This window comes from Cavia porcellus, unplaced genomic scaffold, assembly GCF_034190915.1.
Source record: "Cavia porcellus strain 051 isolate PalLab524CR breed Dunkin Hartley unplaced genomic scaffold, mCavPor4.1 scaffold_17, whole genome shotgun sequence".
In the NCBI taxonomy this organism is placed as follows: domain Eukaryota; kingdom Metazoa; phylum Chordata; class Mammalia; order Rodentia; family Caviidae; genus Cavia; species Cavia porcellus.
In genome coordinates, this window is record NW_026947500.1 from 74,444,834 (window position 1) to 74,470,949 (window position 26,116).

At 63.0% G+C, this 26,116-nt stretch overlaps 1 protein-coding gene across 6 annotated transcripts; it reads right to left on the reverse strand.

The window, feature by feature from the left end:
- Nucleotides 1-582: 582 nt before the first annotated feature.
- Arid3a (AT-rich interaction domain 3A) lies at nt 583-26,030 on the reverse strand. Of its 6 annotated transcripts, none has more exons than XM_003460880.5 (9): nt 25,859-26,030; nt 21,432-22,088; nt 20,677-21,013; nt 8,333-8,405; nt 6,200-6,383; nt 5,598-5,845; nt 4,458-4,757; nt 4,151-4,249; nt 583-3,522 (listed from the first exon to the last, which is right to left on the reverse strand). In XM_003460880.5, exons 2-9 carry the CDS (start codon nt 21,821-21,823, stop codon nt 3,329-3,331), a joined length of 1,827 nt encoding a protein of 608 aa, XP_003460928.1. In that variant the 5' UTR covers nt 21,824-22,088; nt 25,859-26,030; the 3' UTR covers nt 583-3,328. The 6 variants fall into 6 exon arrangements, with proteins under 6 accessions (XP_003460928.1, XP_063085281.1, XP_063085282.1 ...); XM_063229211.1 differs by lacking the exon at nt 25,859-26,030 and adding an exon at nt 25,410-25,577; XM_063229212.1 differs by lacking the exon at nt 25,859-26,030 and adding an exon at nt 25,360-25,577.
- Nucleotides 26,031-26,116: the final 86 nt, after the last annotated feature.

Consider the following 26,116-nt stretch of genomic DNA (forward strand, 5'->3'; position numbering starts at 1 on the left):
CCGGAGGCTGCAGGGTGCTTTTCTAGTTTTATCTTTCTGAGACAGGGTCGTATCTGCAGCTCAGGCTGGCCTTGAGCTCACTCTAGCCCAGGCTGGTCTGGAACTCAGAGCGATCCTCCTGCCTCAGCCTCCCAAGAGTTGGAATGACAGGCGTGAGCCACCACACCTGGCCTGCCGGGACCCTTTTTAGGGAGCCAGGTAGTATCCTCCTGGATTATTACCAGGAACATCGGGGCTGGGGTGCTCTGTCTCTGTGGGTGCTGCAGGGTGCTCAGCAGCGTTTTTGGTTTCCACCCATCTTGTCATGACAGTCACGTGTCCCTAGATATGGGCTAGTGTCCCTTGGGGGTGCCTGGTCCACCTTCCTGATATGCTGGGCAGGGTGGAGATGCCAAGGTGAATCAGCACAGGAAACCAGCTGTGGTGGCACACCCCAGCATCCGGGAGGCTGAGGCAGGAGGATCGCCAGGAGTTCCAGCCCAGCCTGGGCTACAACGTGAGACCCTGTCTCAAAACAAACCTGAAAACACACACACACACACACACACACACACTCAAAAAAAAAACCCAGCACTGGAGACATTTTCTGTTAAAGTCAGAAGTGTTTTGTTTTAATCTTACGAGCTTTTCTGGGTTACAGTTGTTTTAAATATTTCTGAAGTTTAAATACAATTTGCATAATAACGTTATTATAAAATGTAAACTTTCAGTGTTCTTTTAAATTTCAAAATCACACTTTTTTTTCCTCTTTTTTTTTTTTTTTTTGGTCTTTTTGTAATTTTTTTTTAAATTTTTTTTCTTTTTAATACCTGAATGAGCTTCAAAAAACCTGAACATTGTTGTAAATCCCCGCCGCGGCCGGGGCGAGCCGGGGGGCCCAGCCAGAGGTAGACAGCAGTTTTTACCATTTGTTTTCCTGTTTTTTAGGATTTTTTTAAGGTTTTTTTTTTTCTTTTACCTGAGTTCCGGTGTGATCACCACACCATGCGAGAAGCCCCAGAGAGACTGAAATATCTGTGTCACAGGTCAAGGATGAGTTTGTGTTTGTCAAAGAGGGGACAGGTGGCAGAACAAAATAAAAGCAAAAATCAAAAGTTATGGAAAAACAAGAACAGGAAGGAAATGGATAAAAGTCATACAGTGGGGGGAAAAATGAAACTGTACAAACGCACGACTCTTACAAACGCTGGCCCGCTGACCTGTCCCCGCCCCCTGCCCCGTCCTCCAGCCAGAGCCCCAAGCCCGGCCTAGGGGGCCCAAAAAGGGTTTCAGAATCAGCCTGTCCAAGGGTCCCCGCAAACCCCTGACTACCCTGAGTTTGGGGGCCCCACCTGCACAGTGCTGCGGCCCTGACCCGGGCCCCACCCTCACTCCACTTTGCATAAGGGGAGCCTGTGCTGCTCCCCCAAAAGACATCCCTTCCCACCCCCCCCAGCAGGCAATGGCAGGGACCCGGTGAGGCTGGGGGGGCCTCACCCGGCGACCCCAGCTTCTGATCTGTGGGGTCCCAGGAACCCTCACACACCCCATCCTGCAATCTTGGGGCTGCCCCGGGCCACTGTCCTGAGTTGGGATCCAGTCCACTCGCGAAGGCTGGAAGCTCAGGCCTGCATGCGCCACCCCGGGACACCCCACGGCCTGAGCAGGGGGGACAGAAAGGAGATGGGGGACGGATTTTTGGCATCGGAAGTCAGACCTGAGGTAGAAAGAAATGTACAGTGGACATTGCCCAAGGTGGCCCCGAGAGCCGCCTTGTCCAGAGGGGACGGAGTGGCCGGCTGTGTCCAGAGCTACAGGTGGTTCTTGCAGAGGGGGCCAAGATTGAGTCCCGGCACAAGAGCCCCCTACCCCGGGCACACACACCCAGGAATGATTGTGCTAAGACACCAGCCCCCCAAAAGGGGGCAGGCAGAACCTTCCAGAAGGAAAAGCTGAGAGACACCCCACACACAGTGCCTACCACCCCTCCTGGGAGAATGGACAAAAGGGGCCCAGCAGGGACCCCAAAACACAGAAAGAGCGGGTCCCCCCTTCTCAGGCCGGGGGTCTGGGGGAGCCTCAGCCCATGCCACATGCAGCCTGGTTAGCACCAAGTCCAGGGTGATCAGAGCCTGGCGGGGTCCCAGGGACAAGGGCACAGAGGCCTCAAAGTCCCCCAGACCCCACCACGGCCGCCCCTCATTTTCTTAGCATGGTGGGGGGACCCAGGGTCCTTTCTGGGCCTCTGTCTGTTGACTGTCACGGCGGAAGCACAAAAATCTCAGCCCCAAGCGGAAGGCGAGAAGAGCGGGGAGCGGAGGGTCGGGGTTCGGGTTGCCGGGCCCCTGAATCCTCACCCTGAGCTGGGCCTGGCTCACCCCCCCAAATCATCCCTGAGACAGGAGCCTGGGGCCGTGCCCGGGACCCCCGGCCTGGATTCTTTCCACCCCATCCCTGCTCTGAGCGTCCAGCACCCTGGGCTCCAGGGCCACCCACCGGCCGCCAGGAACACCCCCAGGAGCCCAAACCAGTCAGAAAAATTAAAAATGGTTATTGCTGGGGTTGGGTTTGTGTTTCCTTTGCTTTTCCTAATCCCTGAATGAGCACAAATATATAGATATATAGATATATGGATATCCTCTTCCTAAAGCCCCACCCCCCAAGAATAAAATAGAATATTTACAGAACAGAACCCCCCCAAATCTCTTAAAAACCCTTTGGGAGTTTGAGGGTCACTATTTAAAAAAAAAGGGGGGGGGAGAATGGAAAAAAAAAGCACCCCAAACTTCCCACAGCAAGAAATTAAAAAAGAAAAACAAAAGAAAAGAAAAATCAGTGATCTTGGCTCAGGGGTTTCATTCAACACAAGGAGCTGGGTGTGATGAGTGGGTCACGGATAAAAATAAAAAGTGAAAATTGAAAAACAGAAACAAAAAGAACAAAAAACAGACGAAAATCCGAACACACAGTGCAGGGATGTATGAGGTAAACAGGGTTGGCTTTGACATTGCGGCCTGGCCACTTCCCTGGGAGCGGAACGGAGGACTCCGGGGCTCCAGTGGCTCGGTTTCCTCCTCACGATTCATCTCTCAATGTCCCAAACCTGAGAAATTCAAGTGTTCCTTGCTTTCCCCCTGTTTTTATTAAATTTGCTTTATATATCTGTATTTATATATATATATTCTTTTTTCTTTTCTCTTTCCTTTTTTGGCGTCAATGTGGTTTCGTGGTGAGGCTCTGCTCTGCCCACCGGTCACTCGTGCCCTCCTGGACCCCAGACCCGGGCACTGTCAGGCTCCTGGGGTGGGGGGCTTGGGGGGTGGCAGCCGGCAGGCGGGGAGCCACAGAGTTAAGGCAAAGAGTTATTTGAGGTAGAAGATGTAGGGGGTGCAGCCAGCCCCGCTGCACCCGCCTGGCTGCCCGAGCTGGTCCCCGTGGGTCCTCCCCGGCCACCTGAGCTGCTGCTGCTGGTGCTGCTGCCACCACCACCTTTGCTGGGTGCTGAGGGTGCTGTGGGGGCCGGCGGCTGAGCAAACAGGACCCCTGGTGGAGGACAGAGGACAGACTGGTCACGGGGACCGCTGGCTGTGTCCAGCCGCGAGCTGACCCCGAAGAAGATGCCCACCACCTCCCAGCCACGGTGCACTGGGCAACCAGGCTGCGCCACGCCCCCAGCGCCACACAGTGGCCAGTTGGTGCCACTGCGGCTTCCTGCTGTCCTGAGGACTCTAAGGTCCTTCCTTGGCTTTTTTGTTTTTATTTTGAGACAGGGTCTCATTAAGTTGCTAAATTGCTCAGGCTGGGCTACAACTTGCTTTTTTTTTTTTTGTCTTTTTCCTTTTTATCGGTATCGGGGATCGAACTCACGACTGCCTGCTTGCAAGGCAGGCGCTTATGCCGCTGAGCTAAATCCCCGGCCCCTGGGCTACAACTTGTGATCCGCCCGCCTCAGCCTCTCAAGAGTGCTGGGATGACAGGTACATCCTGATGGCCAGCTCCCGCGCTGTTTTACTTTGTTTTGTTGTGAGACAAGCTCTCGTGATGTCGTCCAGGCTGCCTTCCGATGCTCAGCAACCCTCCTGCCTCAGCCTCCCACTCTATGAAGACGCTGCCTGCTCTTGTCTGGGATGGCCGGCTGCAGGCTGGAATCAGCCCGGCCGCGGACACCTACCTGTGTACATGATCCCGTTGAGTTCCACCGACATGCTGATGCTGTTGCTGCCGTTGGTGCCCGCGAGGCTGGCGGTTGAGTCCTGCCGGCTCTCAGAGGCTGCAGGGAGAAGAAAACCACAGCGCAGGGTCAGCGTCCCTCCCAGCCGCCTGACCGGGAGGTCAGCAGGTTGGTGCTAACGTGTGTGCTCTCACTAGAGGACTCCTGGGGCGCCGGCCTCCCGGCTGCTGGCCGCCGGCTTATTGATTGCCCGGTGCTCTTTACATGGGTCGGCTCGGGCGGGAGGCGCAGGGCGGCGGGCTGGTACCTTGGCTGTTGATCCGGATGCTCATGGGCAGCTGGGCGGTCATGGCCAGCAGGTTCTGCTGCAGAGCCCGGTGCAGAAGCCGCTGCTGCTCATCTGAGACCAGCACCATCTTCTTCTCCGGCGGCTCCCCGGACTCCAGCTTCTCCCGGATGTGCTCCAGGGCGGCCGCCTGGGCCGCCGCCTGCACCGCTGCCTGGGCTGCTGCCGCCTGCACAGCTGCCTGGGCCGCCACCACGGGGTGGCCCGCCAGGGACACGGGCAGGCGGCTGGGGACCGTGATGGGAATGGCCGAGTCCTCCTCTAGACACACAGAGGACAGGGGGTCAGGAAGGGACCCAAGCGGGCTGGGCTGGGCCGGCCTTGCACCCCAGGCACGGTGCAGGGGACCCCTCTGCTGCTGGGCAACTCACTTCCTCTCCAAGGAAGCAGGTGGGTTTGCAAAATGGGCGCACCCACCATAAAACCCTGTTACCGGCGCCCAGGAGGCTGAGGCAGGAGGATCACCACACACTGGAGGTTGGCCTGGGCTACCTAGAGAGTCTGATGCCAACCTGGAACTACATAGTGAAACCCTGTCTTCAAAAAGTCGGCTAGGGGCCGGGGAGTTAGCTCAGTGGCATAAGTGCCTGCCTGGCAAGCACAAGGTTGTGAGTTCAATTCCTGGTACCAAAAAACTCCCCAAAAAACAATAAATGATCTTTTTTGGTAGCAGGGACTGGTACCGCCATGGTATTTGGCACTTCTACGTTTATTGCTATTAGTATTATTTTGTCTTTTGAGACATGATCACTTCGTGGCTGGCCTTGAGCTCACTTTGTAGCTAAGTCTGGCCTCAAACTGCCAACGATCCTCCTGCCTCAGCCTCCCAAGCGCAGGGACGGAAGGGGTGCACCACCACACCCGGCATTTTTATCATTATTATTTTTTGGACTGGGGATGGAACCCTGGGCCTTTTCAATTTTTTATACGGACAGAGTCTTGCTCAGTTGCCAGGATACCCAGGCAGGGCTTGCCTACGAGACACTCCTGCCTCAGCCTCCCAAGTGCTGGGATCCCCGAGGCTGCCTGGAGAGGGGCAAAGGACTCCCCGGACCCCGCGGTCACGCTGGGATTGGCCCCGGAGCTGCACACGCCCCTCACCTTTTTTGATCTTGGGGGCCGGGGTGATGGAGCTGCCGTTGGTGCTGGCGGCCAGGCCCAGGGACTGCACAGGCAGCTTGGGTGAGGACAGCATGCCGTGGGCGCCGCCGGGCGAGTAGGAGAACAGGGAGCCGCCAAAGCTCTGGCGCCGGCCTTCCCGCCGGTTGCTGTCGATGGCCGCCTGCAGCTCGTTGGGGCTGCTCAGGCCCCGCCGCTCACACTCGTAGGGGTACAAGTACTTCATGTACCTGCGGGGGGGAAGAGGCACGTGGCAGGGGCAGCACTGGCCCGTCCCCTCGACCAGCTCCTCTAAGGACAGGCTCCCATTGCATCGCTAAGTTGCTCCCAGCACTCGGAGGCTGAGGCAGGAGGACAGTTGCGAGTTCAAGACCAGCCTGGGCTACAAAACGAGCTCAAGGCCAGCCTGGACTGCACAGTGAGACCCTGTGAGCTGGAGATCGTCCTGCCTCAGCTTCCCAGAGGCCAGGAGGCCAGGTGCATGGCTCTGGGAGTGAGGGTGCTGTGTCTTTAAGCCCTAATCGTGGTCAGCGGCACCCCAGGCCCCACATCGCTTGCCCACAGCCCTGTGCCCGGCCACTCACTGGGTCCGCAGCGTGAAGGCGGCACTGGTGATGGAGGTGGGCAAGTTGAGGCCCTTGGTGATTTCCCGCCACAGCTTCTTGTTGATGACCTCCACCAGACCGCCCTTCTCGGTCACCAGCACGTACAGCATGAACAGGTCGAGCACCTGCTTCGCCATGATGGGGATGCGGTTCACCGGGGTGCCTGCGGGGCAGGGCACGGTGAGGGTGGCACCAGGGCTCTGGGGCGTTCCTGGCCCCCACCCGCCCTGCGCTGGGAGCTCCCCAGTTTGGCAGCCGCAGATGTCCCCAGAGGTCACCCTGGGGCAGCTCCCCTCCCCACCCAGGAGAGACCCCGCCTGACGGCACCAGGAGACAGCACTGCCTCAGCCTCCACGCCAGTGAACAGGACCCACGGACAGCACAGTGCTGGGGACAGGCAGGGGACAGGGAGGGGACAGGCAGGGGACACTCGGGCTTTGCCGCTCCATAGCAGCTGCCTGGGGCCCAGCTCCTCCCCCGGGGCCGCCCCTTCCCTGGCTGGCTCTGTGAACCAGCGGCCACCAGCCCAGGCCTGCGCTCAGCGGTTCCGAAACAGAGGCAGCGCCCGCCAGGCCGCCCTCTGCCCACCCCGCTCCCACCAGCGCCCTGCCCACAGCCTCTGGAAGCCCTGGAACTCGCCCCCCTCCCAGCCCTGACCCTGAGCTCAGGAGACCCCTCGCTCCCTGACTCCCCCCCCCCCCACAGGGCCTGGCTTCTGCAGCCACATGGGCAGCCTGACCCACCTCCCCAGGTAGGGCTGCTCAAGCCCAAGGGGAAACTGAGGCTCGGGGATGGGAACCCTGAGAGTGAAGAGCCAACTCACCACCCTACCCTCTATCTGGGAGCATCTGATACAGCCAGAACAAAAAGACAAAATAAGCCAGGTATGGTGGCACAGGGCTGTCATCCCAGCACTTGGGAGACTGAGGCAGGAGGATCGTTGTGAGTTAGAGACCAGCCTGGGCTACACAATGAGCTCAAAGCCAGCCTGGACTGCACAGTGAGACCCTATCTCAAAAAGAGAAAGAAAAAGGTCCAACACAAAACAAAACTTCTCCCCCTGTTTAGAATAAAGGAAAAGGGCCTAGTAGGATGCAGATTGTGTCCTCAAGGGTAGAGGCTGGGGGACTGGATGGATTCTTAGCCCTATAAGCTCCCCACTACAGAAGTGTAATGTTCAGGGATGCAGAAGGCAAAAAAGGGACTCTGAGGTGGGGTTTTGAGGGATATATAGGAGTTTGTTTGTCACCCTCCAGGAACTCTGAGCTTGGTGAGGTACACAGGGCAGGACGCAGACCACAGTGATCCTGTGTGGCCAGAGGTTAAACAGAAGCAGCCAGGAGCCCCACGTCACCCACCCTCAGTGGTGACTTCTGTGCCTTGAGGAAACCATCCACCCTGCCGGGCATTGGGGACCCAGCAAGATGGTCAGCTGGGGGTTTGGGGGGGCAGGCTGGGACCTGGGGCCCCCTCACAGATGGTCAGGGGGCTCCGGCAGGTGTGGACAGAGTGATAAAGGGTGTACAGGGCCAGCCAGGGCTGCGCTGGGAGGATAATGTGAAGGCCCTCTTCAGGGGCCCAGCTGCTCCCCACCCGGCATGGGAGGAGTTAACCAGGGCGCTGGGCAGTGGGGTCCAGGAGCCCCCGCCCCTCCCTGCCCCTCCCCCCTTCCGGTGGTGGCAGCTGGGCTGGCGGCTGTGTTTACAGAAGCTGGGAGGGTGTGGCCTGGACAGAACTGGCCATGGGTGGCTGGGGCCCAGGCCAGGAGTCGGGGGACCCAGGCAAGATTCTGTCCTGCTACCCTGAATCTGCCTGCCCCAGGGCCCTAGGCTACAGCCCATCCCTAGCCTCAGTTTCCCCAACCAGGTCTGATGCCAGATCTGCCCTTGGCTGGTTTCCCCTCGAGGCCCGGTCACCCCACTCCATCCCAGGCCTCGGCCACGGGGCACCTCCTGGTCCTGCCGTGGGGTCCTAGGAACAGGGACTCCCCGAGGCCACAGCAGGGCAGGGCAACCCCTCCCCCCTTCCCACCCCCTTTCCCTGGCCCCCCACTCCGTACCTCCACCGTACCCTCACATCCCCCACAGGTACCCCACACCGCCCAGGCCTCACCTCGCTTCTGCATGAAGCTGAACAGGTCGTCCAGGAACTCCTTCCTCTTGGGGTCCCCGTCCAGTTCATAGAGCTGAGGGCAGAGCACGCAGGGGTCAGAGGGCTGCACCCCAGGGAGGGGACCGGGGCCAGGCCTCACCCTGCTGCAGGGACGCAGCTCTCAGAGGGGCCCGGCCCAATCCCCGCCATCCCAGAGTCCCTGGGTTTGAGACTGGGTCACCCCGGCCTCTGCCTCTGTCGCCCTGTGTTCCTGAATGTTGGCCCTGAAGGACCCCAGTCCGCTAGACTTAGAGCTATCTCATCTCCATCCCTAACTTAGCGGTGACATCTGCAAAGCGTCTCGCTGGTTGCCGAGGTGTCCAGGGTGAGCCCGAACTTGAGATCCTCCTGCCTCAGCCTCCCGGAGCGCCGGGATGACAAGCGTGTTTTGCTACACCCGGTTCCAGGAAGTGGGGGGTCTTGGAGGCAGCACCCGTGTGACCTCACGGAATCATCGGGACCGCCATGGACGTCCCCCGGGGCTCTGCTCTGAGAGCCGGCCGGGCTTCACAGATGAGGAAACTGAGGCAGGGCAAGATCACGGAGGCTACAACTGAGTTGTGTGTGTGTGTGTGACCAGCTCCCCTGGCCTCTGAGGCCTCGGCCCGCTGTGTGACACCAGCCCGTGAGCAGGGTGGGGTGGCCCAGGCCTGCAACCCCAGTATCTGGGAGGCTGAGGCAGGACGATGGGAATTGCAGCTGGATTGGAGAACTCAGTGATGGCCTGCCTCAAAATAAAAATAAAAATAAAAAAGGGAAAAAGAGGACCAAAGAAAAGGGCTAGGAAACCAGCTCCCTGGAAAGGCGCTGGGTCCCATCCCCAGCGCTCACAGATCAACCAGTGCCGGGCACTGTTGTCTACGTGCCAGGCTGGGCCGGTCAGGGCGGAAGTGACGGACGGACCTCAGTCTAGAGGGGGAAATGCCGTCTGGGGCACCCGCTGGGGCTCTGGGGGGTGGGGGGAGCCCTGAGCCCGGGAAGGCAGGCAGGGCAGGCTGGGCAAGGGGCAGCGGGCAGAGATAATTAGAAAGCCCGGTGCAGGCGGGGGCCAATTTACCCGGGAGAGGCCGCAGCAAATACCAGGCTTCAAATTAAGCTCCAGGGAATGTGGCTGGCTGGGCTGTGGGGGGCCTTGAAACCACCAATTAGGCCTAGGCTGGGCTAATCTGTCATTAGGTGCCCAGAGCAGAGAAGCTTGGGCCGGATGCTGGGAGCTTCCCTTCTCCCTGGCCCTTCCTTCCGCGCCCCGCCCCGGGCCTCAGTTTCCCAGTCTGTGTAATGGAGACGGGGGAGGGTGCTGGGGTCAGGAGGACGCAGCGTCCAGACCTCAGCTCTGGGTGGTCCAGGCCCGCAGAAGGCCAGCTGTCAGGCCTTTGTCTGTGCCCCACCCCGGCCAGCGCCAGACTGGCCGGCCCGCATTCCTGCGCTGATTTATGACGGCCTGGGAGGCCCCTTTCCCCCTCGGCTGCCCCAGGGCTGCGGGGCCTGCAGGTAGACCGGGCTGGACCGGCCGGGCCTTGTCCTTCCTGCCCTGCCCAGCTCTCCCCCTGCCTGTGTCGGCCCTGGGTGCCCCTCACCCCCTCCTCTCCACGCCCTTCCCTGAACCGAGCCCAGGGAGCCCAGGGCCACGTACACCTGTGTATGGGGTCCATGTGGGTCTCAGGTCTGGAATTCAGTTAAGCACCCGGCAACCACTTCATAGATGCTCCTCCTCAGGCCAGGCGTGGTGGTGCTACGCCCATGACCCTCACTACTCAGGAGGCTGAGGCAGGAGGATCTCAAGTTCAAGCCCAGTCTGGCAACTTAGTGAGACCGAGTCTCAAAATTAAAAGCTTAAAAAGTGCTGGGGATACAGCTCAGAGCAAAGACCCAGGCTTCCACCCGCATCACGGTCGGCACACACACACACAGAGACGTTTTATCCTGGACACTTAAAAACTGTGACCACCAGTATCCTACATGGGGAAACTGAGGCCAGGGCAGAGATCGCAATCTGCTGATGACTGGAAGGCCGCAGGGCACTAAGTCCCAGGCCATATAGGGAGCTCACAGGCTTTTGCTGGGCCCCGCCGGACCCCCATGAAGCCGGTGCGTTGATTCAAGGCCATAAAGGGGACACCCACAGGGCCCCTGGCTGCTGGGGGACCAGGCGGCCTTAAAGGCCACTGCTGTGGGCAGCAAAGTTGCAGTTAAGGCCGCCCCAGCTTTGTGGGGCTCAGGCCCCTCGTTCCGCTCCCCTGTGAGGTGGGTCCCACCTGGCCAGCTGGCGGGGCCTCAGGGGACAGTGTCTAGGCCCTCCACGGCGGTGTCCAGGCCCCCTCCCCACACAAATGCTGTCTCCTGAGAGCAGACGCAGGCCACCGCACCAGCCGGCCTTCCCCTCACAGACCCGACCTCCTGGTGTCCCACGTCGTCCCTGGGTCTGTGGGTGGATGCCTCTGGTTTCTGGGCTGTTTTGGGTCAAGAGGGCCTTTCTTCCCCTGTCTGATTATCCCCTCGTCTAGAACTGTGCTGGCCCGCCTAGACCAGGGCCCAGCCTAATTCAGCTCCGGCCATGCAGGCCCAGATTCCTGGCCCCTTCCAGGGACCTCGTCCTTTCCATCTAAGATATGGACGCAGAGTCGGAGCACGGCTGGGGCAAGGGCTGGCTGGGGCACACATGTCACCCTCCCCTTAGGAAAAGTCCACCTAAAAAGGGGACGCCGCTCTCCTGGCTCCCGCCCAGGCCTCTCGAAGCCCCTTATTCCCACCCAGGAAAGACAGCCCCCAGAACACACCCACGCCCACCCCAGGGCCTTTGCATTGTCCGTGGCCCCAGCCTGGAATGTGGGTCCGGCCTAGATCTCCCCAGGTTTCTTTCTCCCCACCGCCCCTGGGCCTCCACACCCTGTCCCTCCTCCTGCTGGCTTTCTTCCAGCACCTTGCACAGGGCTATCGGTGGATGCATGGCGCTCGGCTCTGGGTGTCCACAGGGCTGAGGTCCAGGGGCTCGGGGGGCTTGGGGATGAGAGGTCGTGGTCCTTCTAGAGCAGACCATGTGTCCCGCATCCGGACATGGCCTGGGAGGAGACTGGCAGCCCTGGCACTAGTCCTGGCGCTGGCCCTGAGGGCCAGTTGGAAATTCCCCGTGGAGCTGCAGCTGCCACTGCCAGGCCGACAACCCCGAGCTGTGACAGTCAGCAGCCCTGCGGAGCAGGGCTCTCCGGGGACCAAGTGCCGAGTCCTGGCTTGGGGCCTGCGCCTGCCCTTAGGGCAGGTCAGCAAAAGAACCCTGAGGACACCGGACGACCAGAGCCAGTCTCAAAAACAAAACATTTAAGCCAGGCACGGTGACATGTGTCTGTGACCCTGGCCCTCGGGAGGCTGAGGCAGGGGGATCTCTGTGAGTGTGAGGCCAGCCTGGGCCACACAGAAAGCCCTGTATTAACAACAAAGACCACACAGTGACCAGGCCAAGGCCGTGGTGGAGCAGATGCGGGCTGGCCCGCCGATCCCAGGCTGGACCCTGGGACGCCTGCCCAAGTCACCTCCCTGCTCCTGGGCCCCACCTGAGCGTCTGGGCAGGTTCCCGCCATAGAGGGAGCCCAGGGCATGTCCCAGCCGAGGGGCCCCGCTGTAAAGCAACGGCCCCTGTGTCTGTGGGGCCCTGAGAACTTTGTCCCCCCCGCTCCCCTGCCCTGCCTGCTCAGCCCCCTGCTGCGTCCGGCTGGCTCCAAAGTCCATGGGGCCCCACCTGGGACGGGATGGGGACCAGGCGCGGGCGGGTGGTGGGGGCACCTGGACTGCAGGTGCCTGGGCCACCAGGAAAAAGCAAGAAGCCACCCTAATGTCCCAGGCTTGGGGACCAAGGACAGGGAGGAGAGAGAGGAGGAGGAGGACATGGAGGAGGAGGAGGAGGAGGAGGAGGACATGGAGGAGGGGGAGGAGGAGGGGGAGGAGATGAAGAGGAGGAGATGGAGGAGGAGGAGGAGATGGAGGAGGAGCACGGGGAGCATGAGGACCTCCACCGCCTCCCGGCCAGCGCCCCTCTGTGCCCCACCCAGCGCCAGGGAATCCAGGTCTCCCAGGTCTGGTTGGCCTCACCAAGCTCAGGGACCTGGTCACCTGAGGTGTCCTGGCTTTTTTATTTTAATTCTCAGCTGCTAAAAAACAGCAGCATGAAATTCAGGGACCACGCAGTCAGGCGGGGCCACACTACCACCTCAGTGGAGGCCAGAACGCCCCACGGTGCCGAGCACTTACCCGTCCCCTCTCCAGCCTCAATGCCCACAGGTCCCCTTCCTGTGCCTGGCTGCGCCAGCTGGGCGGCTCCTGTCCACACTGCCTGCCCTCCTGTGCACGGCGTCTCTTACTGCTCATGGCGCCTTCCAGGTCCCCGCACAGCGCGGTGAGTGTCGAGGCCCCGTCCCTTTTCCTGGCTGAGTAATATTCCACCATGTGGGTGGACACTGTTGCTTTATCTACTCCCCCCTCACTGGACACTGAGGCTATTTCTACCCCCAGGCCATGGAGAATCGTGCTACCGTGCGCGTCCAGGTGGATCCAAGCCATTTTCATAACCTTTGGGTTCTGGCTAAGAAATGACTCACCATTTCTCTAGCCCGAATTCACCACCGAGGCTGTTTTCTGTCTCCTGCCCTCCCCGCCTCCTCCCCTGTGAGAGCCTGGAGGAGCGGCCGGGGATCTGATAGCCACGCTTCTCTCGGCCAGCTGCAGGGAGGGGAGTCCTGGGGCGGAGGCTGCTCCGCAACCCCCCAGGGCTCCCTACGGCTCCCCAGAGACAGGGCCCGCGCCCTGCCGCCCCAGGCCCCTGGCCCTCCTCAGCCCCCTCCCTCCACCGGAGGCGTCCTCAACTCTCGCCACAGAGGCCTCCCGGCTGTTTGTGCCTCGTCGCCGGCCTGGCCTCAGGGCCTCTGCACTCTCGGGTCCTCCCCTCCAGAGTCCCCCGTCCCAAACTTCAGTCTCTGTCCCCACAGCTCCAGGGCACCTGCTGTCCCCAGGCCCAGGGGGTGCCTCCCTCCACAGCCCTGCCCAGCAGCCTTCCCTGTCCTGGGAGGCGGCGCCCACTGGGAGAAGCAGAAACAACCAGGAGAGGGAAGATGGCCAGCTCCCATCACCCCGGACCCAGCCAGGCCCCTGCCCACACCCCGGGCCAGCCTGACGCCCGCCAGCCGGCCCACATCATCAGGGACCAAGACCTGGGGTGGCTGAGATGACTCGGCATGGGGACCACAGCGACGATGCCGATGGGGACGTTGGGTGGGCAGGTCCCTGGAGGCCTAGGCGCCTTGGAGTTCCCGAGCACCCACGATGCCTGGTTTGGACAGAAACAGCCTTCTCCATACCCCAAGGGGCCCGCTCGACACTTGGGGAAACTGAGGCAGGGGAGAAGGCCAACGACATGCCCCTCCCCTATGTGCTTGTCCAGTCCTTCCCTGGCTCGGGAAGCAGGGACTCGTCCTGGGGGGTGCCCCACCCCTAAAAGATAAAGTCAACGAGCCCCGAGCTGAGCAGAAGGCCGGGACCAAATCAGTACCAGGCAGTGATCCAGGGTGGCGTGGGGGCCACGGGGCTCAGGTGGGAGAGAGACGCTGGCAGGCCTCAGTTTACCCATCGCAGCCGAAGGGGGCCGACACTGAGGTCCCTTGCAGAAGATCCGGCCGGGACACTCAGGGGATTTCAGGCCTGAGGGTTTTTTCCCCGTTCCGGAAACTCCCCGGAGAGGACCTGGCAAGGGCGACCCAGCCGAAGGGCCACGCAGGGACCCGGGCATGGAACAGGGCTTCTGGTATATGTGTGTGGGGGGGGGGCATGTTGTGTCCATGAAGGACCTGGACTTCCCCACCCAGGGGTCCCCAGCCCTTGGGGAGAAAACAGCCATCAATTTGGGGTGTGAGAGAGCTTGGCGTGGTGGTGCCCGCCCGTGATCCCAGGTCTCGGGAGGCTGAGGCAGGAGGGTCTCTGTGAGTGTGAGGCCGACCTGGGCTACACAGTGAGCCCAGGGCCAGCCCGAACTGCACAGTGAGCCCCAGTCTCAAAGCAGTATCGGAGTGCCAGGGGAGATGCTGGCTGGGGTGGTGGTCTGAGGGGTCGCAGGGGCTGGGGACTGCAGCGGGAACCCTGCATTCAGCAGGCGCCTAATCAGTGTTCCTTGTGCAAACTTGGGGCCTTCTCAGCCCTCTCTGGGCACAGCCTGGTCAGGCACGGGTCTCGGGGTGCACCTGACAGCTTGGGGGCTTCCCCGTGCCTTGGGCCACGCGGCCGTTTCATTTCCTGTCATCTCCTCGGGCTCCAGGAAATTGGGGAAGTGATTCTGGGTAGGGCAGAAACATCTGTCCGCGGTGGCCGGGGCCCCCGCCAGCCCTCGCACCCCACCCACGGCCGGTATTAATAGCGCTCCTGAAATGACCAGGCGGCCCCCGAGCTTCAGGTGTCTCTGGATTTCCGGATCACGAGACCGGGTGGGGGGCGACGAGCATTACCCATGGAGGAGACATGGGGTGACAAGGGGGGCACACAGCCAGACAGAGAGGAGGAGGGAAAAGAGGCGGCCACGTGGCCTAGGCAGGAGTCCAGGCCTCCCAGAAGGAGCTGGCCACTGTGTCCCGCGCCGAGCTCCATCCCCAGCCCTGTGCTCGGTTTTTTCATTTTGAGACAGGGTCTCGCATCCCGGCTGGATTTGAACTCGGGACCCTCCCGCCTCGGCCTCCTAGGCAGCTAGGCTTCCCGCGGCTGAGTTTCCAGAGGCACCATCACCGCATCCAAACCCCACCCCGGAGGACGCTGTCACGGCTCCCGGTGCCTGTGGACACCCCGTCTCCAGATGGGCCCACTCCAGGCTGCAGGGAGCTCTGTGTTTCAGAGTTACTGTCCACTCCTGAAACTGTGCCCTCCAGATGGAGGTGTCCGGCAGGAGGGCAGGACGGTGTCCCCGAGTCTGGGCCCTCTCCCTGCCTGGCCCCTGCCCCCCTCAGCCCGGCCCTAACCACGGGGCCAGGCTGTGACCCATGGCTCAGCCTCAATGGCCAGATTAGTTACCGTTTAACCCTGTGACCCCCATTGTCCTCCAGCCGTGTGCAGTGGGCCGGCGGAGGAGGGACGGGCCGCCCCCACCCCACGGGCACCCAGCTACCTGGCCATACCCCAGCCAGGGAGGGCAGAAGGGCCCCGAAAGGGAACCAGGCAGTGAGGGTCACTGGGCCCCCGACAAGGGTCAGGGCGGCTGTTCCGCGCAGTACCTCCCTAACAGGGACCAGGCAGAGAATTTCAGGTCTCAGAGCCAGGCTTGAAGCCTGGTGTGGCTCAGGTCTGTCATCCCAGCACTCGGGAGGCTGAGGCAGGAGGACTGTTGTGAGTTCAAGACCAGCCTGGGCTACACAGTGAGCTCAAGGCCAGCCTGGACTGCACAGAGATCCTGTCCACACTTCAGTGGTCACCAGGGCTGCATCAGCAACTCGGGCTCTAGGCCGCGTGCGGGCAGCTGACCTGTGCCCAGTTGCAGCAGTGACCGGATGGGGGCTCTGGGCAAGCTCAAGGCTAATGGTTAACGGGACCCTCAGCAACCTCAGGGGGCCACGGTGGGCATGCAACACGGCATGCACAAACACAAGCATGGAGACACCACAGCAGGTGCACATGCAGACACATGCAAACATGGCCCAGGACAGCTGGCTGTGGTGGTGCACACCTGTCATCCCAGCACTCGGGAGGCTGAGGCAGGAGGATTGCCATAGGTTTCAGACTAGCCTGGGCTACACAGTGAGCTCTAGTCCAGCCTGGACTATGTATCAAGACCATGTCTCCAAAAAACCCACAAAAGTCTGGGATGTAGCTCAGTGCAAAGGCCCTGGGGCCAGTCCCAACTGGAAAAGGAAATAATAAACAGGGACCCATAAAGGGTGTCAGGTTCCTGCGCCACACAAGAGGTGGCTGGAGACACGGCAGAGGCCTCAGATGACAGACGGACACATGGACGCCACCAGATGGGTCCCTGAGGACAGAACCCTACACACACAGGGCCCCCAGTGCTGCCCGCCAGGTCCCTTCCCCCGCCCCAGCCGGGGACGCTGTGCCAGCCGGCAGCGTGTGTGCTATTAGAAGGCGTGGGGCAGGGCCGGGCGCTTGGCAGCGGCCCCGGGGTGAGCAGCCGGGCTACGGCGGCGGCGGTGACCCTGCGGCAGTGACCTGGCCGCCAGACGGTGGTGCAGGGGCCAGATAAGGTTCTTCCGGCTGAGTCAGTGCGGTTCCCGGGGCTGGCACGGGCCAGGGCACAGTGCCAGGGGCTGGCAGGCGGGCGCCCTCCTGTGCCCGCCGCAGCCTGGCTGGCCGGGTGCCAGCAACCACAGCCGCTTTGATGAGGTGGCGCTGCCCAGCGAGGGGCTTCCCGCCCCGTCCCCACCCTGCCCGGCCGGGCAGCCGAGGGCCCTCTGGACACATGCCCCGTCCTGCACGTATCTGGTGGTGGCGGCAGCGGCGGTGGCAGCACCCTCTGCCCAACCCGGGGCCTCTATGGGCGGTGCCCTCTGCCCTGCTGGGAAACCTCAGCCTCCTCCTCCACTGGCTCCTTTGTCCCTGCCTGGACCACAGACTGTTCCATCCTCCCAGCGTGCATAGCGCCCTGCCAAACATCCCCATGAGCCCTAAACGCGCTGGCAAACTCATCTATACCCTTCAAAGCCCCAGTTCCAATGCCCCTTACCTCTCTAGCAGCTCCCCCTCAACCCTTTTTACTACGCCCCATTCCGGCCCCTTGGAGGCACACACAGGTCTGGCTCCTACCAGCCTGGGGGGACCCTGGGGCGCAAAAGGAGGAAAGTATCTGCCCATCCGCTCCCCAGCTCCCACCACACGTGGCCCCAAAACCAAGCAGCTCCTAGTGCTTGTTTGCTGGGAAGCAAAGGGGGCACCAATCAACCGGCTGGGAAAAACCAGGGACCGGGACTGGGGATTTAGCTCAGAGGCATAAGCGCCTGCCTTGCAAGCGTGTGGTCGTGGCTTCGATCCCCAGTACGGGGGGGGGGGGGGGGGGGATGGGACGGGGGGGGGACCAGGGACCACAGCAACTGGGGGGGAGGGGAGGGGAGGGGAGGGGAGGGGAGGGGAGGGGAGGGGAGGGGGCCAGGCCAGAGCTGAGGTCCAGTCTGCCACACCCCGTAGTCCTTCCAGCCTCCGGGGCCACCTACGGTTTTTCCTGCTCTCGAGCGGCGCTGAGCAACACAATCTTTTTTTGTTGTTGTTTTTTGTCTTTTTCATTTTTTCGGTACCAGGGATCGAACTGGTACCATGACTGCCTGCTTGCAAGGCAGGTGCTTATGCCGCTGAGCTAAATCCCCAGCCCCGAGCGACACAATCTTGAGACAGGGCCTTGCTAAGTCACTAAGGAGCCCAGGCATGGCTAGAACTTGGGCGCCTCCTGCCTCAGCCTCCCGCAAGGCTAGGATGACAGGTGTCTATCAAGGCGCCGTCTACGCATAACTGTGTGTGCATGGTGTACACAAGCTTCTCCTCAAAAACCAGGAAAATCCCCCACGTTCAGCACAAGTTAGCCTCACAGTCAGACACCCAAAGGTCCACACGGTCTGCACACTGGTACGCTCACAAACCCACATGTCCAGCATGGCCTATCTGAACACTGGAATATTAGTCAGCCAGGAAGAGGAGAGGCTGTGACTTCGGCCATAGCATGGCAGGACCCTGAGGACACTGTGCTCAGGGAGAGACGTCAGACACAGAGGACACACAGCATGGGCTCCACGGGCCGGAAATGCCCAGGATGGGTGACTCCAGAGACAGGAAGTGACCACAGGGGTGCCGGGCTGGGAGGGCCGGGTGACTGCTCACAAGATAGCCGGGGCTTCCTTCTGGGGCAGTGGGACGTTCTGAAGCCAGCAGAGATCTCTGCTGCCAACGTCCTGCAAGCCACCGAGTCACACACTCCCAGACGCAACGCACGTGTGTGTAAATCAGACCTCATGCTGCCGAGCTGCTGAAAACCAGGTTCCAAGCCCCACAGTGGCCGAGGACCTGGGCTTCAGGAGCCACCAGCTCAAAGCCCACAATGGCCACTCGGTGCTCGGGTGTGGCCCTCGGGTGACAGGAAGCTACCAGGATGCCTGCCCCATGCCAAGATCCTGATGATGCACCCTCCCCGGACCAGCCAGGAGCTCCTTGGCCGAGCTGGACTGCTCCACCCTGGGGGGCCCTGGACGGCCCTGGACGCTCGGGCAGCTGAGCCCGGCCTGCAGCCCACAACAGAGCTTCCCAGCTGCACGATAGAAACGTCAGCCCCGGCCCTGCCAGAACCCAGAGCCAGGCGGCGGCCAGCCAGGACTGCCACGTGCCGGGCAGGGCAGCGGGGCCGGCGCCAGAGTCAACACGGCCCGGCAGCCCTGACATCTGCTGGGCACCGATGCCCGGCCAGCTGGGCAGGTGGCAGTGCCAGCCCCAGCTTGGCAGGGAACATAGGGCCCGGGCTCCAGTGCCCGCCCCGTCTGCCCATGGCAGCCAATCGCCCTCCGAGGCTGCGTCCCCAACCAGACAGGGGGCGGCGTCCAGGCTCTGCACACGCCAAGCTGTGCCCGTCCTGGGAATCAGGTGCAGACTGTCACCCTGCCAGGTCACATCCTGGGCACACCTGTCTCCGTTTTTTATTTTGGGGGGTACCGAGATGGAACCCAGGGCTCCCGTACTGAGCTACATCCCTGACAAGGGTCTCGCTATGTGAACCCCAGACTGGCTTGGAACTCACAGCCATCCTCCTGCCTCAGCCTCCCAGAGTGATGGAGTTTCTGGCTCCTTTTCGGAGTTCAGTGCTGGGTTACAAACGCTCCAACCCGAGGGGCCTTAGGCTGCCCCGTGCTGCTCAATGATGTGATGTCATCCCTGACCTCCTGGTCATCACTGACCTGCCCCTGACACAAGGAAACTGAGGCGCAGAGCACGGTGGAGCTGTCCAGACAGCCAGGACCTCCCTCTCAGGTCTGGCCAGAGCTAGCAGCTGAGGCCAGGCACTGGGCGGGGCCTGGTCACGCCCAGGAGCGGTGACGTCCAGGCAGGTCTGCTGGCCGCCTGCCTGCCTCACACCTCGACGCCAGGCCCATCCAGCCTGGTGACATCACCCAGCTCCCCGGGACTCCTGGAAACTCTCCTGCCTGATTCCTGAAAATTCTCTGTCCTGCCCGAGCCCGGCTTGTGCTGTGCCCAGCACCGTCCCCTGCCTTTGAAACTGGTTACACCCTACGGCACCATGCGTCCGGTTTCCAGCTACCTCTGGGTTTATAGCTGCCTACACTGAAGTCTCCCTCTCTCCTGCAGGACCAAGAACTGAACCCACAACCTGCTCCCTAAGCTACGCTCCCAGCCCTGTGAGAGACAGGATCTCGGAAGTCACCCCGGGATGCTCCTGCCTCAGCCTCCCACACTACTGGGAGGACGGACATTCCCAGCCGTGTCGGGCTCCAAACCGAAATCTCTGGATCGCTAACAAACCACAAGGCCCTTCTCCACCCTGCAAGCACCCGGCAGCCCTCAGAGGGTGGAGCCTGGGGGGCCCTGGGACCCCCAAGCCGGTCCCTCGTAGCTATCACGGGTCGCTGGAGTCGTCTCCTCACCCCTGGCTCCCACTGGCAGCTCCGGGAGGCCAGGCCAGGCCCAGCTGGCCGGGGGCTGAACGCAAGCTCGGCCACATCTGCTTCCCATCTGTGTGCCGGACTTCAAAGGCCCCTCCGCCGTCCGGCCACTTCCTCCAGCCCGGCCGCCTGCGGGGAAGGGCCAGGGCCGCCCCTGCTTCCTCCGAGACCCGCAGCGGCCCAGGAAGCTTCTGGGGGTGACCCTGAGACCCCCCCACCTTGCCGGCCTTGCCCACCCTCAGCTCCTCATCCCAGCCCCATGTGCCTGGCTCTTCTGAAGTTGTATCCAAGCGGCCACCAACTGTCCAGCCTCCCACAGCAGCCACACAGATCATCTCAATGCGGACTTGAATTAGGGATCCTCCTGCCTCAGCCTCCCAGACAGCTAGGATGACAAGCGTGCACCCCTGCGCCTGGCACCCACCAGGTTTGGGGAAACCGACTCACAGCACGGGACCTGGTTCCTCGGCCAGTCCTCTCAGAGACCTCCACCCACCCTGGGGGACAATGTCACCCCACGAGGCGTCCTGCCTCCAAGCCTTTATGCCCTGGTCCGTCCCAGCCTCTCGCGGAAGCCTCAGTGTGGCTCCCCCAAAACCTATGGGCTGGGGTCAGCGCGATACAGGGTGATGGGGACAACTGGAGGACCTCCGGTCCCGGCGACGTCGTCAGACCCACCTGCTTGAACTGCTCCTCGTAGGTCCAGTCCCCGTGGTCCGGCGGCTGCAGCTGGGAGGTGACGTGGGAGGCCCCGCTGGGCTGTGGAGGGCCAGGTCCCGGCCGCTCAGGACCTCCGAGTGCCCTGGGGACGCCATCGCCACGGAAGACCTGGGCCGGTGGGGCCTTGCGGGGGAAGAGGCCCGCAGAGCCCAGGCCTGGGGGGCCCGGGGGGCCCAGCCCCTCTTCCTCCTCCTCCTCTTCCTCCTCCTCGAAGTCCTCTTCCTCCTCCTCTTCCTCCTCTTCCTCGTCCCCCATATCCTCCTCGAGCTCCTCTTCCTCCTCCCACTTTTGTTTCCTAGAGTGGACACAGGGCACAGACTAGTCAGGGGACAGGGCGTTGGCTTGTCCCAGTACCTCGGAAAGGGGTGTGTCTATCCCGGCCTCAGTTTCCCCTTCCAAAAGTGGGGACAGCAAGCTCCCACATGCTCAGGCTTCGGGGCCCCTAAGCACTGGAGTTATCAAGGACATTCATTCTGCTGCCAACACCCCAGGACAAGGTGACCTATTCCTGGGCCCAGATCCCAGCTCCTACCCTTCCCCAGGCCTGTTCTGCACCCCTAACCATCAGGCAGTTCCTGCCCCAGGACCTTTGCACTGTCTCATCTTCCACACGCCTCAAACTCACAGAACTTTGTGCACCGCCCATCTAAAGCCCGTTCCCCCCTCCAAGGAGCCACGAGGATTTTCTCTGCCACCCCACTGGCCCAACTCACATGTCCTCATCAGAGCCCATGTCCTCGAAGGGTCTGTCTCCTTCCAAATGCCCCAGCCCCTCCTTGCCTCGGCCAGGCGAGCCAGGAGCTCCTTCCTGGTCCATGTCCTCGTCCTCTGAACCGGGAGGACCCTCCACAGAGCCAGCACCAGGGCTGGGCGGGTGTCCAAGGCCAGCAGCGGCAGCCCGCATGGCAGCCAATGCGGCCATCTGTGCCCGCTGCATGCGGGCGCTGTCGGGGTCCCTGTCTTCCTCGGGGGCGGCCCGTATCCGGGCTGTGGGTCCCGGGGCAGGGGTCTCGGGCGGCGGGGGCGGCTGCTGCCGTGCCTCCAGCTCCTGGTGTGCCCTCTGCTGCCGCTGGAGGAGGGTCTCCATCACGGCCTGCAGCTTCATGGCTCTGCGCGCTGGGCCGCCGCCCCGGGCACCGGGGCCAGGCGGCGGGGGCGGCCCCTGCGGGGAGGGAGCCCGGCCACACTGCAGCGTGGGGGTCTCGGGGGAGCTGGGGCAGTGCAGGATGGCGGGGAGGGCGGGGGCGGGGGCCGCCGGCTCAGGCTGAAGGCTGGCAGGACATGCCCGGGGCGGCCAGCCGGGGCCCTTCGCACGTGGGGGACCCGGGGGTGATGGCTGGGGTCCGGCTCATTCACGGGCTGGCAGGCACCTGAGGGGGAGCAGAGAGAGAGAGAGGACAGACAGACAGACAGACAGACAGGCAATAAGACCACGGCCAGCCCCGTGCATCCCACATCACATCGCAAAGGCTCTTGGGAGAATCCCTGGCCCCTGTGCCCAGCGGGACGCACACCTGGTAGCCTCCCCGGACACAGAGGGGCGTGTGGTCCCCATGGCCCTCTCTGGCTGCCCACTGGCGTGAGACTGGGTAACAGGGCCACCCCCGCCAAGCCTCAAGGGGTCTCAGGGCCACCGGAAAATGCACTGCTGCCACCTGGGTCACCCAGCGATCTCGGGGTTTCTGTTGCTTCATAAGGAAAGTCGGGGAGACCTCGTGTTCCTAGATTCTGATTGGCTACAGCCAGTCAGTTCCGGACCCCAGAATCCAGCCGGGTTCTGGGCTCTAATTCCAAGGTCTCAGTGCCACCCAGGCCCAGGTTGGGGCAGCCCAAACCAGGCACCCCAGGACCCCTCCTTCCTGGTCTCTCTCAGCGCTGAGCTACACCCCCAGCTCTTGCAGGTTAAAGACAGGGGTGAACAGCCCGCATTTGGAGATCCTCCTGCCTCGGCCTCCCAGGGAGCTGGGATGTCGGGCATGCGCTGTCACGCCCAGCTCCTCTGTTCTGATTAACAGACAAAGTCAGATCGAGGGCCTGCCGTGACACCCCCTACCTAAACGGGCACCTCACCACACAGCGAGGCCCACACTGTGGCCCCTCTGGGCCTCAGTTTACCCCCTGGCCAAACATCGATAATGACAGCAACGGAAGGGGAGGGGATGGAGCGGACCTGTGGCCCCAAAGGTCAGTATACAGCAGGTGCCACCTGGGGGTCAAGGGGCTCCCCATTTGCCACTGGGGAAAACGGGTGCCCAGGTGAGGTCAGGGCCCCTCATGCTGGCTCTGCTCTCCGCAGGTGGCAGGGGTCTGTGGTCCCTATGTTGGGGCCTCCTGGGGCAGATATCCCACAATGCAATGCTACTGCGCTCTGCCCTCCCAGGGGCCCAGGCTGCCCCAGGCCATTGCCACCCACCTCTGCCCAGGGTGGGACCAGCATGGGGACAGAGTGGGCAGAGGGAGAGGACAGGAGGGTCTAGGAAGCCGCCCCCAACCCTGACGTGGCAGATGAACCCAGCGTTCACCCAGGACCGGAGGGGTCGGGGAAGGATGGAGGAGCTGGGGACAGGCTGCAGCCACGGGGATCCTGGCCACTGGACACACGCGGGACCCCGGGGTGGCCTCCCTCCCAGGGGCCTCCTCAGCCCCCAGACTTCCAGTGTCAGGCAGCTGGGGGAGCCAGGTGGTGGCCCCACGGGAAAAGGAGGCAGGGGACATCCCAAGGGGACTTGGCTGGTGTCACCGTCTGTCCAGCAAGGGCACAGGTCCCAAGGCACAAAGAAGACCTCGGGGAGTTCTGTCCTCCAGAGGTCGCCAAGTCAGCACCCAGGGCGCCCCCATCTCCGGGATGGTCACCAGTCGCCGCTGGACCCAGGAAACGCTGAGGGGACATTTCTGCACGGCCGCCCCTCCCCCGCCGTTGACAACTTGGAGCCGAGCCCCCCCTCACGGAAACGCTGCAGGCGACGCCCCCTCCTCGGTGGCGGTGCAGGGTGGGGGGCAGAGGAAGAGGCCTGAGGAAGCCGCTCCTCCCGCTGCCCTCCTCGAGGGCCGCCGGGTTTAATGACCCTTCCGGGTCGCCGGGTGGGGGAGGGGCTCGCCACGGGCTCCTCCACGTTGGGGCTGGCGGAGAGGAAGGGGGGCAGGTGGGCACCCCAGACCACCTCCTGACCCCAAGACCAGGCCTGGGCTCCCCCATCGGCGCCGGCCCCCAGCCCACCCCCCTGACGCCGGCCACGCTCACCCTGCAGACCCCTCCTCCTCCTCCCCAGCCCTTTGTCCTCCGCCCCCACCCCGATTTTATGACAGCCCCGAGGAGAGGCTCCGCCAGGCGGGGCGCCGGGTGGAGGGTGGTCGCCCGGACCCGCTGGGTGGGGGTTGGGGACCGACCCGGAGCCACACCCTCCTGCCCCCCCCCAAGCCGGAGTGGGGGAGGTCACCCGCTCGGCCGGGCCTTGCAAAACACGGTTATTTAAAGAGTTGTGCAAGGCTGGAGCCCGCGGGTGGCGAAAGAGGCCCCCCTTGCTCCACGCAGGGAAGCACGGGGGGGAGGGGAGGGCGGCGCGCGGGGCTTGGGAGGGGGCTGAGAAAGTGGGGCGGGGAGGGGGCTCCCCCCAAGGAAGTGAGAATACCAAAACCCCAGCGGCAGCGGCCACAGATGATAAAAACCCCGTCCGGATTTCAAAGGCTTCTTGGAAAGCGGCCGATTTGCATGGGGACGGGAGGAGGGGGACCCCTGTGGCCCGAGCGGCTAAAAACGGAAGATATTTGACAAACCCGCCGCCGGGCCCGGCGCGAACGTTGGAGTTGACACACGCGCGCTGCCCCCCCCCGCCCGCTTCCTGCGCCCGCTTTTGTGTCTTGGGGTGCGGGGAGGTGCCAGTGCTGGGGAGGGGGCTCTCCCTGGGAACCCGGGCCCCGGGAACGCAGCGGGGCGGCCGTGGGAGCCGCGGTGGACACTTCCGAAGGGAACGGGCCAGGCTGGGAGGGGCTCCCGGCACTGCCCACCTAGGGGCGCGCCAGTGCCTGTCCCGGTTTGGGGGGGAAAGGGGGGAAAAAGGGAAAAGGAAAAAAGAAGAAATAAACCCCGGGAGCGCAGACCCCGCGCGCGCGCGCGCAGAGCGCATTTCCTTCCGCCGGGTCCGGGGAGCGCGTGCCCGCGACCCCCCAAGCTCCCGGCGCGCCTCGGCGCACTTGGGTACCCGGGGAGGTCCCGGGGTCCGGGCTAAGGCACGGACGATCACCCCTCCAACTGCGACGGGCCAGAGGCGCCTGCCCAGACCCGGCTCCCCATCCGCGTCTCCACCTAACTTTGGAGACCCCACCCCCACCCGCTCTTCGGTCTCCAGGGCGCGGAGCGCGCAGCCCGGAGCCCGAGCGCGCTGCAAACGGCCTTACCGCGCGCGGCGGCTCGGGGGGCGCATGCCCGGGGCCCGGCCTCCCCGTCTGCCCCGCCTCGCCGGCCTCCCCCGGCGCCGGTGCGCGCTGTAGGCTCCCGGCCACCCGCCGGGCTCGTGCTGGGCGCGCCGACTCACCGACTCGCCGAGCCCCGTCCGCGTCTACACCCCCATCCGCCCGGATTGGTACGAGGCTCCCCGCGCGCGGCCGGCCCCCCGCCCCGCCCCTCCCCCACCCGGCGCTCACCGCCCCGCGGACAAATCACCGGGTGACGAATCGCTCTCAGATGCAAATACCTCGCCGGTGATTCAGCGTGGTGGGCCCGGGACACGGGAGGGGGCTCGCGGGACCCCTCCTTTTTCTCCAGACGCCCCCCAGCCCAGCCCCCCCCGCACCGATCTCCCGCGCTCGGGCGGACGACGCTCAACGAAACCTAAGAGAGGCTGGGGGGGGGGGCAGAGAGCGGACGGAAATTTTCAGGTCGCGGCCCCTTTAAATGATAATAAATAATAAAAGGGAAGGGGAAGGGCACCACCGAAGGCCCCGCCCCCTGCCCTAGGGACCGTCGGCTAAAGGCGCTCCGCGATCCCGAGCGCAGAGGGAGCCAAGGGCAAGGGCGGGGCTGCGACCGGCGGAGGAGTCTACGGTCCGGGCTAGGAGCGGGATCGGAAAGCGACCTTGGCACCCTGCGGTGGGCGGGCGGGCTAGAAACCGATTTGCGTCCTAAACCTTTTCCCTAGCTTACCTGCTTGAAAACAAGTTTAAGGGCTGGGACTTGCACCTCCGCCCCTTAGGCTGAGCCACCCGGAGAAAGTGATTTCACTCCCCGGCCTCGGTTTCCACGTCCGTGCAATGGGCGTATTGACCCGGAGAGCGCAGAGCCGCGGGGACAGCGGGGCCAGGACGGGAGGAGACGGACGAGGACGCGCTGGGAGGCAGGGAGGGAGGGAGCCAGGCCCTGCCCGTGGGGAGGAGGGCGCGGCCGCGGGCGGGGCTCTGCGCG